The sequence below is a fragment of the Mauremys mutica genome, chromosome 5, assembly GCF_020497125.1.
Source record: "Mauremys mutica isolate MM-2020 ecotype Southern chromosome 5, ASM2049712v1, whole genome shotgun sequence".
Classification (NCBI taxonomy): domain Eukaryota; kingdom Metazoa; phylum Chordata; order Testudines; family Geoemydidae; genus Mauremys; species Mauremys mutica.
The window spans coordinates 61,439,473-61,453,631 of record NC_059076.1 but is presented as its reverse complement, the minus strand read 5'-3'; the positions used below and the strand labels follow the sequence as shown (position 1 = coordinate 61,453,631).

General features: G+C 42.0%; 1 protein-coding gene across 7 annotated transcripts in view; it reads right to left on the bottom strand.

The window, feature by feature from the left end:
- The window catches only part of DCLK2 (doublecortin like kinase 2), a 137,726-nt gene that overhangs the window by 5,058 nt on the left and 118,509 nt on the right, over positions 1-14,159 (bottom strand). For all 7 annotated transcript variants that reach the window (XM_045019586.1, XM_045019588.1, XM_045019589.1 and 4 more), the window contains 4 exons: positions 7,730-7,863; positions 6,649-6,726; positions 4,813-4,909; positions 1,606-1,686 (listed from right to left, as the gene is read on the bottom strand). In XM_045019586.1, coding sequence (XP_044875521.1) covers positions 1,606-1,686; positions 4,813-4,909; positions 6,649-6,726; positions 7,730-7,863 — 390 coding nt within the window. The remainder of the gene's footprint in view (positions 1-1,605; positions 1,687-4,812; positions 4,910-6,648; positions 6,727-7,729; positions 7,864-14,159) is intronic.

Here is a 14,159-nt window from a genome sequence, read left to right as displayed (position 1 = left end):
ATTCACAGAATGACACACTGAAATGTTTCAGAGTACCAGCCGTGTTAGTCTGTATCAGCAAAAAGAACAGGAGTACTTGTGGCACCTTAGAGATTAACAAATGTATTTGGGCATAAGCTTTCGTAGGGGGAAATTAGCATGGGGAAATAGTTTTTACTTTGTGTAATGACCCAGCAATGCCCCTCTGCCATGTACATTGGCCAAACCGGACAGTATCTACGCAAATCCGACGCCAAGAATTATAACATTCAAAAACCCATCGGAGAACACTTCACCCTCCCTGATCACTCACTCACAGACTTAAAAGTCACAATTCTTCAACAAAACAAACCTTCAAAAACAGACTCCAACTAGAGAAACTGCAAAACTGGAATTAATTTGCAAACCGGACACACCATTAAATTAGGCTTGAATAAGGACTGGGAGGGTCATTATACAAAGTAAAAACTATTTCCCCATGCTAATTTCCCCCCTACTATTACTCATACCTTGTCAACTATTTGAAATGGGCCATCCTGATTATCACTAATAGCCCACCTTAATTGATTAGTCTTGTTAGAGTTGGTATGGCAACACCCATTTTTTCATGTGCTGTGTATATACACATCTTCCTACTGTATGCATCTGATGAAGTGGGTTTTAGCCCACAAAAGCTTATAAATTTGTTAGTCTCTAAGGTGCCACAAGTACTCCTCGTTCTTTAACTGTGAAATGAATTTGAAAATAAATGTTTGATTATTACTGTTGGTAGGTGAGATCAGTTTATTATTTATTACTAATCTCCTACATTAGGATCACAAAAGGTGGACACCAAGGAAGTCTCTCCCTATGGACACAAACAGTGTTAAGTTACATTTTTGAAAATGGGACCCCACATTGTGCCTCTCCATTTTACACGCAGATTAACTGTGCATGTAAAGTATGTCACTGACTACATCTTATACACCAAAGCCGGTTGTGCTGCCATGTATGTATTTTGTGAACACCAGGTTATGGGCCAAATTTCAAAAACAGGCACTTGAGTTATCCATAAGACCCCTCTGCCACAAGCATGCCCGTCTGGGATGGAGGGCCTTTTTGGTGCTACGGAGTGGGATCAGAGCAGCTACCCAATGCCTTCCAACCTATTTTCTGTTAGGAAAAAACCCTCACCCTGCTCCACTTGAATATAAAGTTGCTGCCCACCTCCTTATAGAATAAAATCCTATGCTATTGGGTAAACAGCCAACATACTAGCTATCTATACTAGCTGTGTCTCTAAAGCATCCTCATGTTCACTGAAAAATCATGTTAGCAAAAGAAGTTGTCCAGTTGAATGCTCTCTAGCCCTTATTCCTGTGAGCTTTTTTGTAAATTCAGTTTAATTTGCTTCAAAGACAGCCCACAATAACCTCTGTGCAGCAGAAGGGTAGACTTCAGCGTATAACTGTCCTTTGCAGTGTCATTTATAGGCAATTCATTCTTTGTTGATGGGGGACATCGAAGTTGCTTGATAAATAGAATTGGGCAAGCTGAGTTCTGTCACTACTTCTGACAGCACTATTACAGTTAAAGCTTAATATTAAATATCTAATTAGGGACAAGTACAATGCAGAGTTTACTCACGGACACCCAGGGATGGCCTAGGATCTGTGCTGCTGTATATCGAGCTTCTACGTTTACCTGTAGCATCAGACCAATTAATTCCTGAAAAACAAGAGTGAGAAAAGAGAGAACAATAATATTAAAATGTGAGGCAGCTTTTGCATTGAATTCTTCCCAGCATTCAAAGTGGTGTTTTTCCACTACCTGGGTGAAATCCTGGCCCTGCTGAAGTCAATGGCAAAACTCCTATTTGACTCCCATGAGGACAGGATTTCACCCTCACGCTCTAAATTGCAGCTGTAATATAAAATGTATTCTTCTGTACATTCATGCAGGCAACATGGACAGAATAGAATTGCATCCTCCCTAAACCCTCTGAGTACAGCACATATGCAGATACCCTCATGCAAAAAGAAAGTCCCATAATTTTTTGTAACCATCAAGTGACAGGGCACATAGTGTTTGAGTAATTTACAGAGAGGATAAAGCTGCTGAAGGGGGCTCAGTAGGGATGAGGAGGATGGCAGAGCAGAAAGCACCTGCCAAGAGCACCAGCTTGTACCAAAATCCACATGCATTTATGAGCCTGTAATTTTAAAGCTATTACTAGCAGGGATGATTTAACTGTAGAGAGAGTAAACTAATACACAAAGATTTTTTTATTTTATTTTAAGTACTATCACTAGAACCATCTGTAAGCATTTAAGATGATGATACCATTCCTTTACAGCTGGAAAATGAAAGCTGCCCATCAGCACAGAGCACTTAAGAATTCTATTAAAAAGGAATGACTGACAGCACCCAGCGTTAGTTAATTTTAATTATCTATACTATGGGCTAGATTCTTTGCCTTGGTATGGCTACTTTGTGTTGCTTCAGAAGCACAAAGGGGTCATTACCCAGCCTGACCAATCATCTAAGGATCCCTCCCGCCCTGAAAAGGGAATCCCCAGACAGGGGCCAGGAAAAAAGGGGGCATTGTCTAGAGGGCTGATGTGCTTACATTTCCTGGAAGTCACTGGGATTTCACCATACATTTAACTGTAAGTATATGCTTAACTGCTTTGTTGAATCAAGGCCTTTGAAATGTCCAGAGGCTATACAATAGATGGCCTTAGGTTCACTGCATATTTCTATGGCACTTCTGTTTAGTACTGTCACAAGTGGGTCTGTAGCCATGGTAAATCTTAAGAGCCTAGTCACACAAAAGGCGGCCAGTGAAGGAAGTTATGAACCCTAGGTGTAACTTCTCATCTCCAACTTTTATTGAATTTATTAATTCAAGTTCCTCCTTTGCTACTGGCAACTAACTTACTGGTGCAGATGCAGGTTCCAGACACAAAATAACACTTGTGAAGAAACTAATTAATGTCAAATAATTTCCATCATTAAAACTCAACTGCCCCATTTTTTTTGGAAAGTTTCTGTAGCCTCAGGGTTGTCTCTTGCTTTATGTCCTAATCAAGAACATTCCAATGAGACTTATTCTAGTAGACAGCAACTTCTCTGGAGAAACAATGCATGTGCAATTAGGAGGCTTTTGTTCACCCTCCGAGTTCTGGAAAATGACTCTCTCAGCAAATTACCCAGCAAGAATACAAGCCAGGGCTAGGGGGTGGGATGCTTCAGGGTAGTCACATTGTACTCAGTTCAAGTTTGGAGCAGGAGGGCCACCTCTGAGGCTGCATGGTGCTGATTTGACAGCTGCTCTCTTTTGTGCAAACTGCCAATTGATTTGAGGAAGGAACCATTTTGGCAGCTGAAAACTGGGAACCCCTGGCCACACTTCATATACTAACAGCCAGGAAAGGGGAAGACACGGCTACGAAAACTGAAAGCTGTGTGAATGCGCTCCTAGGCTGGGGCTAGACTTTAGGGTTGCTTTGGCTCTCAGAGCAGTGCAAGACAGTCCCAATTCTTCCGTAAGATAAACCTATGGTCTTTTATGAGGCTACTATCAATGCCACTCTAGCCAATGACCATTAGGAGATTGAGAGCAATGGAACCAATTTCTTTCTTTCAATAACAACTGTGATTTTCATCTGCAATGGACCCATGTGCCCCTGGACTTTGGATGAATCCTATGAACAGTCCGTCATTCACACATCACTCACAGGCACACTACTATAGTTAGGACCCTATAAAATTCATGGCCGAGAATATCAAACACATCATGGACCATGAAATCTGGTCTTTTCTGTGCTTTTACCCTATGCTATACAGATTTCATGGGGCCAGGTCAGCGTTTCTCAAATTGGGGGTCCTGACCAAAAAGGGAGTTGCAGGAGGGTCAGAAAGTTATTTTAGGGGTGCCATGGTATTGCCACCCTTACTTCTGCACTGCCTTCAGAGCTGGATGGCCAGAGAGCAGCGGCTGGTAGCCAGGTGCCCAGCTCTAAAGGCAGAGTCTCACCAGCAGCAACAAAGACGTAAGGGTGGAAATGCCACACCATGCCATCCTTCCTTCTGCACTGCCGCAAGCAATGGCTCGGCCTTCAGAGGCTCGCTGCCCAGCTCTGAAGGCAGCAGCACCACCACCAGTACCACAACAACACCCTCCCCCCCCCCACATCTCCTTTTTGGTTAAGGATCCTTACAATTACAACACTGTGAAATTTCAGATTTAAATAGCTGAAATCATGAAATTTACAATTTTTAAAACCCTATGGCCGTGAAATTGGTAGGGCCCTAACTATAGTATTTGAGCCTCTACGGGAGTTAGGGTTAGAATTTCAAACATTGCCTTTAAATGACTGAATTTAGGAAATCAAAGGGAAGTGGTATCTTACTAATATATTTTTACTTAACTGGCAAATCAGCTATTTGCATCTGAATGAGCTCTAGCCAGTTTAATGCCTCTAGTCCAAAGGTGAAATGAACAGTGTCCAGTCCACGTAGCAAGCAGCCCTCTCTCAAAAGGGTGATGAAGGGGGGAAATTTGGAGATACTTACACTGCAGCTGAAGCACTGAACCTAGTATAACCCTCATCATTAAATAAACCAAACTATATGCAATGCTCGCTGAATGTAATCAACATTCTGTTACAATCATTCACCCAGGAAGTAGGGTTGTGAGACCTGCATTTTCATCACTGCCATGCTTTGAAGAGTACTATGGTTTGGAATATAGTCAACAATAGTATAGATTCTGTGAAGGCACAATGCTCCCACTGGCTTGTCAAACAATTTCACAGCTTGAAGTCCTCGGCTCCTAACTTATTTCAGTACCTTAGCTGAGTCAGTGATGTTATCCCAGTACGGAGAGGGAAATTCTAGCTTTCCAATGAGGATCTGATCAAAGAGATCTTCCTGAAGATTGTTCTCACTGTGGATGAACAACAATGGAAGAGAACAAGAGAAAGTAATTTTTGTCACGAAGGCATTAAAGTTACATTTTTGAGGTGGTGGAGAAGCAAAATTCACATCAACTATTACGGAAGTTTGCCCCAGTTTGCCACCTTGTACTCTAGGAGTGTACGTTTGGCAGTTTTACACCATAGTTATCCTGTCAGTAGTGGTGAGGGTGGGGAGGCAACACACAGGAGAAAGGCCTCAGTCAGTCTTCCATTCAAGTAGAGATTGCATTGGTAACATGAGGACAATCATTTGTGCAGTAACAGACAAGGTACAATCTGCTGCTGGTGCTCGGAAGGAAAAGTAAATCAAGCTAGTCTTTTCTTTTGCCTGAGCATCCCCATGGCTCCAGAGGACCAGCCACAATAGGCAAGTGATGTGTGTAGGCACACCAGCAGCACTGATGTGATCCTCTCCTGTGAGCCAATCCGACAAATGTTTTTAAATACACAGAGAGGATTAGGAAAACCTGGGATAAATTCAATCCCATGCTGAATTTAACAACCTGTGCCACTGGCATAATCCATAACAATGAAAGAAATAGCCCCTATAGTGCCAAAAAGAGGGGTGGTGGGCAGGAACAGAATATACACACACAGCAGATCTGTTGAATAAGATGGGACCAATTTTACAATTGTACTCACTTCTGATTAGTGGTTTAAATCTCTAACAATATTGCTCAGATTCTCTTACATTTGTTCACACCTGATTGTTGCAGTCAGAAGCATGGCAGAATAATTGTAATGATATGGTACATCTTTGAAGCGTGAGCTAAACATTGCTAACCAGTCAACTGTGTCTGAAAAACAAATTGTAGAACTAAACGGCAACTTCTCTGCCTTTCCACAATTATTTAAAAATAACCTGGGAGGAACAACATAGCCACAGAGAGTGGCAAATTTTAACTTTTAGTAAAGCTAATCTAAATGTGCCCTTGAAAAAACACAGGCAATGATATATAATGGATAACTGTCTCCTGATTTAAAATGTGGTTTCTGATTCCTTCTCTCCCGAAGTTCCAGTTACTTTACTTTATTTTACTCCCATCCCAAACAATCACAGAAAAGAAAATGTGTTGATATTCAATCTAAGTATGGATATTATATGCTGGACATGCAGAGTAACAATAACAAATTTTTGTTTCACTGATTACAAACTCTTTCATATGATGGGCACTAAGCTTGTAATGAGATTGAAAACAGTTATCTACAGAGCTCAACTAATAGAAACAAGATATTTAAATGAACATTGCTAACTGGAATCATTTAGCTGTGACCACTTCTCCAAGATAAAAACAGTAAGTTGAACTTGCCAGCTGCAAACACTAGAGGGTGTACAATACATGCTCACTGCACTGAGCTCTTGCTGTGGAGTATGGAGGACAAAGGGACAGAGGAAGCGGGCTTCTCACAGTAAGACACCCCTACACAGGGTGGTGTAGGGAAGGCAGGACTACACTTCTCTCTCGTGCACAGAACAATACTGAAAAAGTGACAGCTGGCAAAAGGGCAGGGTGATATCGAAACTAGGGGCAGCTTAAGCGAGTTAGAAAAGGAGAAAAAAACTTGGGGGAAAATAACAGTTTGGAAACAGCTGGAGCCAACTATTGCAGGGGGTGGTAGGGGGGAAGAATCAGATTTCCCCCTTATTTGAACAATTCTTTGGGTAATTAATTCTTTACTATCTTCCCTTTGACCTGGAACTACTCACCTGCGAAAAGGTGGGAATCCACAAAGCAGTATGTATGTGATCACACCTGCAGCCCAAATATCCACCTTTAAGCCGTAGCTGTAAAATAAGAGAACGTGTTACTTGTGCAAGCTTCCAAAATGTGTCACCTCTAGTTAGTTGTTTTTTAAATTAATACATACTGAGAGTCTGCCAAAGGCAGATATATTAGCATTTCATAGGAGTGGAGTCTGTCCTTCAATTAATACCACGGAGTATAACAAGAGGGGCATCTAGTCAATATTTTTCTTGTCCTCCTCCAGAGTATTGAGAGCCCTGAGGATCCCACATTTTCCTTTGTTTTTAGTTCACAATCCCTCAGTCTCCATGGAACAGTCAATAGCTTTCTGGTCTGATTCAGATTCTTTTCAGCACCAGCCCATAATAATCAAAGGAGGATATTGTTGAGAGAGAGGGGGAAATCCTTTCCCTCTCCTGCCACAGTGGACAAACTGCTTCTGCATCATCCCCAGACATTGCCAAACTGGGGAGCAAGCTTCCAGGTCTTGAGTCTCCTGTATGAATGAGTAACACTAGGATGAAGAACCAGGATGTTTCTTTTTAAACATATGAATATAAATACTGTAGGTCAAAACATGTCACATTTTCTCGCTCTGCAGGTGGATCAAATGCCCTTTGACATCTCGGTCTCTCACAGCTCTCAAAATTACTTTTCAACAACTGCGCTGTGCAAGAGCAGTAGTGCATCAAACAATCTGATATTAGAAAATCCAAATTATTCATGCCAACTATCACCTCCTCCCCACCCAAGAGGTCTGTAATTTACTTCCAGGATACAGAGCCATCTTCCCAATTAAGCAGTTAGCTGTAGCAGCATCTCTTATCTAAGTTACATGTGCACACAATATTTTGCAGAGTGGTATCAGAGGAAATATATATGGAACAGGCTGATATATTCACTCATTAGTCAAGCTGCTGAAGACCAGTTTAAATGACCCACACCCACAGAGCAGTGAAATTAAATATTTACTGGTGTCAAATTTGGCCCTTACACACACGCTTTCACACACTAACTTAGGAGACAAAACTGCTGTATCCTCACCCTGTCTCTGCAATGATTTCTGGAGCCACGTATGTAGGGGTGCCACAGACTGTATATAAGGGTCCTTCAACCACTGTGGCCAGTCCGAAGTCCCCAAGCTTCAAGGACTTGGTTCCATCTGAATACTCGCATACCTGGGGTTAGCAAAAACACAAGAGGGATTGAAGGATATTTTTCCAATAGATGAGGGAGTAAAACAGCAAAGGCTGAACATGATGTAATGTGACGAGAAGAGAGATTCTTAAGCTATCCACTGCATTTGTTTTGCTCCAGGATTCTTGAAGACTTGGACTTCCAGTGCTGTGATTCATCTTTGTGCTTGAGGAGCTTTAATTCTCTCTTGGAAAGTTTTGATGAGATTAGACTCAATTTGAGAAAGGAAATAAATCTAAATGATTTTTAAAATAGATTTTGCTCTGTTTCTTGATAGATCTAGTCCTCACCTACTCCTAAAAATCTAGAACCCATTTCCTATTGCTTTTAGTAATACTATTCACTTATATGGTGCTTTCCATCCTGAGCATGCTTTAGAATGATGTATTGCTCATGCTGAAGGACAGGTGTAGAAGATAGGGTCCTGCCTGGAGAAGGTTTAAATATTAAAATTTCCATAACACCCTAGCAAGGTGTTTATTGCCCAAGGCCAGAGCAATGGTTAGTGTAATGGACAGGACTAGAGTTCTTCCTCAGAATACTAGTGTCAGAGAGGTAGCCATGTTAGTCTGGTTCTGTAGAAGCAGCAAAGAATCCTGTGGCACCTTATAGACTAACAGACGTTTTGCAGCATGAGCTTTCGTGGGTGAATACCCACTTCTTCGGATGCAAGTCATCTGAAGAAGTGGGTATTCACCCACGAAAGCTCATGCTGCAAAACGTCTGTTAGTCTATAAGGTGCCACAGGATTCTTTGCTGCTTCTCAGAATACTAGACCACTATGAAAGGCATTTTATAAAATGCCTTTCAAATATCTTCTCTGTGGCCTCCCTGCCATTCACATCCCCCACTGCATTCAAAATGCAGCTGCTAGAATCTTTGCCTTCTGTCCTGACCATGTTACTCTTAATCTCTCCTCCCCCACAACACACACTGCTCCCTACTTTTCCAACACACCAAGTTCAAGCTTCTTGTCCTCACATTCAAGGCTCTTGACATCTCTGCTCCTTCCTGTCTACTCAAAAGATCTAATATCACATCAACCGCCCCTGCCCTCTACTCAGCCAACAGTGCCACTTGTCCCACAAACGTCTGTGCTTTTTCTATGCTGCCACTTACGCACAGAACCTCTCCCAACCAATCTGACATGTAAGACTGCCTCCCTCTCCTTCAATCCACTCAAGACCTATCATCAACCTGATCTCTTTACTTGTATGCCATCTGTGTTGTCTTGAGATTGTAAACTCTTTGAGCAAGTACTGTCTCTTATTATGTGTATGGACAGTGCCTACCATACGCTGACTCCCAATCCTGAATTGGGCCTCTGTGTTTTCCTTTTGTGTATAATATATTTAAATGTAGGTATTTAAACTATATTTTTTCTTTAAAGAGTCCATATCCAATATGGAAACTCTGTGCTTATCTTTCTCAGAAGTCTGTATTCCCTATGTCAAGCAACACAACTCCACATATTTGCCAAAGTACTGAACCTCTCCCTAAAAGAAACCTACCCAAAAAGCAGCCATAAACACAAACTGATGCATTTAAGAACAGTGGTTATCAGACTTATTTGATCATGTCCCCCTTTTTTGTGTCGGTAGTAGTTTATGCCCTTCCCCTGCCACACAAGTACCTATACCGATAAAAAAACCAAGATGCAACTCTCACTAAACATTAAAAACTTTAATGCAGTGATTCAAACAGAGCCATTTAAATATATAGTAAAGTAAACGTTAAGTGAGATACTGCTTACTTGCATAATACTGTTGTTACTAGCGTGATAGGTGTGCCTTTTTTGGGAGCAGAGCAATTCCATCCGGGGTTGGATGCGTGGGACAGCTATCCAGAGATCCATTTCTACCTTCAATTAAGTGTGCACACCACGTTGTAATAAGTGGATTAAACTACAGATGGCAACAACTTTGTATAATGCTATGCAAGCTTAACAGAAATCTGTCAAAATTTGCCATCTAGAGTCAAATGCATAGTGCCAGATGAAGACTCGATATGTAGGGGTCTACCAAATTTGTGGCCATGAAAATCATGTCATGTGAAATACGTTTTCCCCTGTGAATTCTGGTCTTTATGGACCAGCTCTGAAGGCAGAGCAGAGAGCGGTGCCCAGCTCTGAAGACAGCACCTCCCACCAGCAGCAACACAGAAGTAAGGGTGGTATGGTATTGCTGCTCTGCCCTTGCAGCTGGGCAGCCAGAAAGCCATGGCTGCTGGCTGGGCACCCAGCTCTGAAAGCAGCACCACAAAAGTAAGGGTGGCAATATCACAATACCCTAATAGGCTTCTGACCCCCTTTCAAGTCTGGGCCCCTAGTTTGAGAAACTCGGTGGACATATCAAACATTTTTCATGGGTTGGTCATGGCATAAACAGCATATTTCACAGATGTGTAACACATTTGCTAAATTTATGCCATGACTAACCCACAAAAAATTGTGTGATTGCTGTGGGTAAAATGTGTGCAGTACGTTTCTTTTTCCTAAAGCTTCTCACGCACATTCTGTGCCCTCCCAGGGGGGCCCGTGCCTCATTTTGGGAACCTCTGATTAGAGAACAATGCACTGTACTCTCCCCACTCTCTGTTGCTCAGGGGACACCAAAGGTAACTACAAAAGCAATTTAACTGCATTTTCTAAAGGTGGCACTTAGGAATGCAGGCCCTACTGAGGACATAAAAGAGATATCTATGTCCACAGGTTTGCCCATGTATTTTTTGCTGACTACTTAAGCATGCAAATACATTATCTTCATAGTTTAGGTGCAAAATGCCTGTCTAAACTTCCATATTTATGGACTTATTGGATAGATTATCAAGGAATGTATGTTATGTGGAAATGTCCACACACACACACACACACACACACACATTTTCATTTGCACTAGATGCTTCAAGGACAGTTCTAAAAATATAGCAAAGTCTTTGCATGCTTAATATGCATTGAATCCCAATGGGTCACCTGAAGACAGTATCAAAGACATCATTTGGTAACTGTTTTATGTAATCCACAACACTCAAATCACCACTCGAAATTGCAAGAAAAACCTATTACCAGACTCCTTGAAAAGAGGGGCCCCAAACACATTACACTGTATACAGACACTCTGGAGCATTATTAGAATTGCTCTCTGGATTGCTGACAGTTGATTTATAAAACAGGGATTGTTACTGCTTGTTGTAAATCTTCCAAGTCACTGAGGCAGTAATACACAATAACTTCTCAAAGTGACTGGAATAAATATACAGGCACAACAGTGACACTTTATTATTCTTGCAGATGAGAATAATCTGGGCCAGACGCTGTTTTCACTTACACCAGTGTAAACCTCAAGTAACTACTTTAACTTAAACGGAGTAAGTCTTCAGTTACTGTAAATACCAAATTTACCAGAGTAAATTCAAATAGAGATTGGCCCATTGTGTTCATAAATTGCACTTAAATCTGATTTAGAAGTATTGGTGTTTAAAACTACTCATTACATTCAGCCTCTGAGCAAATTCCTGCATGTAGTTCCTCTAATCATTTCTGTACACAGATTTCTGGAATGTATAATAAGCCTTATAATGTTGAAGGGTTCTTTTTGGGATTTGGCTAAAATTAAGCAGCAATAAAGCATTTCTAACTATTGATGCTCATCGTATATATAAAAGCTACTCTGGTTGGGACTAATGAAATACACTGATGGCTTCTATGGCCCCTACAACAAGAGCTGAACGTACATTTCTTTATCTCTGAATTATCAAAAGTCATAAAAATCTTCTAAAGGTTAAAGAATTTAGCCCTATTCTTGATCCAGATAGGACATAAAAGTCTCTACCTAGAAACTTGTGCTGCCATTTATAGCACAGATAATATTGTTACAGATGACAGGATGTTAAGAACATAGAGTGTCCATACTGTGTCAGACCAAAGGTCCGTCTAGTCCAGTATCCTGTCTTCCGAAGGTGGCCAATGCCAGGTGCCCCAGAGGGAATGAACAGAACAGGTGATCATCAAGTGATCCATCCCCTGTCATCCATTCCCAGCTTCTAGCAAACAGAGGCTAAGGACAACATCCCTCCCCATATTTATGTAGCTGAAGTGTGAACTATTGCTTTACGTATTTTAACAAAACGTCTATTGGTTTTTCCTAAAAACTGGGCCTAATTTTTCCCTCTCTTCACTGATGTAAGCAGTAATAATGACTAAAATGAATAAGTAATGTCTGACTAAAACCCCAATCTTGCAAATACTTACACATGTGCATATCTTTACTCATGCAACTACTCCTACTGGAGCCAATGGAACAACTCATGTGAGTAGAGTTACATGAGAGTGTTAGCAGGGCTGGAGCATCAGATAGAAATCACACCTATGCAAGAGTGGCCAGAATTGGGCCCATTGTTTGTAAGTGATAACTATGCCCGATCTACTTCTTCCTGTTTGCTTGCACTAGTGAATACGATTACAGTATAAAAAAAAAAAAGTCAACAATTGAGGAAGAGAGCAAGTTAAATTAGCATACGATAGTCAACCTTTACTTATATAACTACGTTTTTGTTTGCAAAGTCATGGTGTGTTTTAAAACCCACTCATTTTCCAATAACCTCACACAATATTTTCCACCTACTAACATATATTACAAATTATTAAATTTCTTAAATAAACTAGTGTTGACTAAATAATCTAAGGATTCCAATAATGGCAACTAATGGGTACATATTCCTATTAGCATCAACAATGACATATGCTATACCTGTGCATGCAGGAAGGAAACAAACAAAATGAAGACAATTTGACACAGTAGGAAAAAAAAAAAAGGAAAAAAGTAGCAAGAGGACAATTCTGCAAAATTGAGAGAGAGATTCACTGGGAGAACATTTTATTTTCAAGTTTTCAGTGAAGAGTTGCAAGCAGATCAGTAGGATCCTATTTAAAGTATATTGTCAAGGGATTTTTATTAAAAAAACACAGCTACCCATGATTTGGAATTACTTGTTATAGATTTGAAGATAAATATTTTCCATTTTGTCCTTTTCAGTTTAACAAGCATGGAGGAGGGTTTTTTCCCCCACCCGTGTTCAGAACTGAGCAAAAGTTTTGCTTCTTTCCAGTTTTGTACAGCTGGATCACCAATTGTCAGCACAAGTCTGGGAATATTATTCATTAGTTAATTGTTTTTGCAGAGCCAGCAAAAGGCCCAGAAACATTAGTCATAGAATTCTCACAAAAGTGGTAGTTTGAAAATTCTCATAGTAATACCTGTTTTTTTGTTTTTAAGAATTTAGAATCAAGTCAGAGGGTTGGTGTGTGTGTGGGGGGGGGGGGTGTTGAAGGGTCTGGCTGGGGGTGTGGACTCCAGGGTGGGTCTGGGGATGAGGGGTTTGGGGTGCAGGAGGGTACCCTGGGGCTACTGTGGGGAGAGAGGACTCCCCCCAGCTCTCTCTTCCTGCAGCAGCACCTGGGAGGGACAGGTGTCTCTCCCTGCCACAGCAGCTCTAGGGCTGGGGCAGCAGGGTAGGGGCCCCTCCCCCGGTCACAGCAGGTCCAGGCCAGAGCTGAGTTTGGGTTGGGGGAAGGGAGGCCATTCCGCCCACTGGCACCTCTACCTTAGCAATAACCTTTCATTGCCCAATGAGAACCAATCACAAAGTCTTCTCTCTGGAGCCAGAGCGTGTGGGCCAGCACAGACTACAAGTCCCAGCATCCATTATCATAGAATCATAGAAGATTAGGGTTGGAAGAGACCTCTGGTGGTCAGCTAGTCCAACCCCCTGCTCAAAGCAGGGCCAGCACCAACTAAACCATCCCAGCCAGGGCTTTGTCAGGCTGGGCCTTAAAAACCTCTAAGAATGGAGTTTCCACCACCTCCCTAGGTAACCCATTCCAGTGCTTCACCACCCTCCTAGTGAAATTACGTCCTGGAGTGGGTGGGCCGGACCAGCAGGAGGTGCCTGATAGTCTGCACTCCTTCATGGCCCTAAACCAGGAGTTCTCTCCACAATGAGGTGCGAGAATACAAACCAAACAGCGCTCAAGTTGCTGTGAGGATTTGGACCAATTAGCACCTGCCCCAGTCAGTCTGGGCCAGGGCTGGGTTTGGGCTGCCCCTCCCCTGGGGGCAGCAGGTCTGGGGCTGAGTTGGGGACAGGGGAGAGGTGCTCCAGCAGGTCCCAGCTTGGCAGGTTCCCTGAGCGTCTGTGCAGCGCTAAACAGGCTGCTGCATGGTCATGCAGTTCACAAGGAATTTAGGTCACAGTCCGTGAATTTTTGTTCACTGCCCAT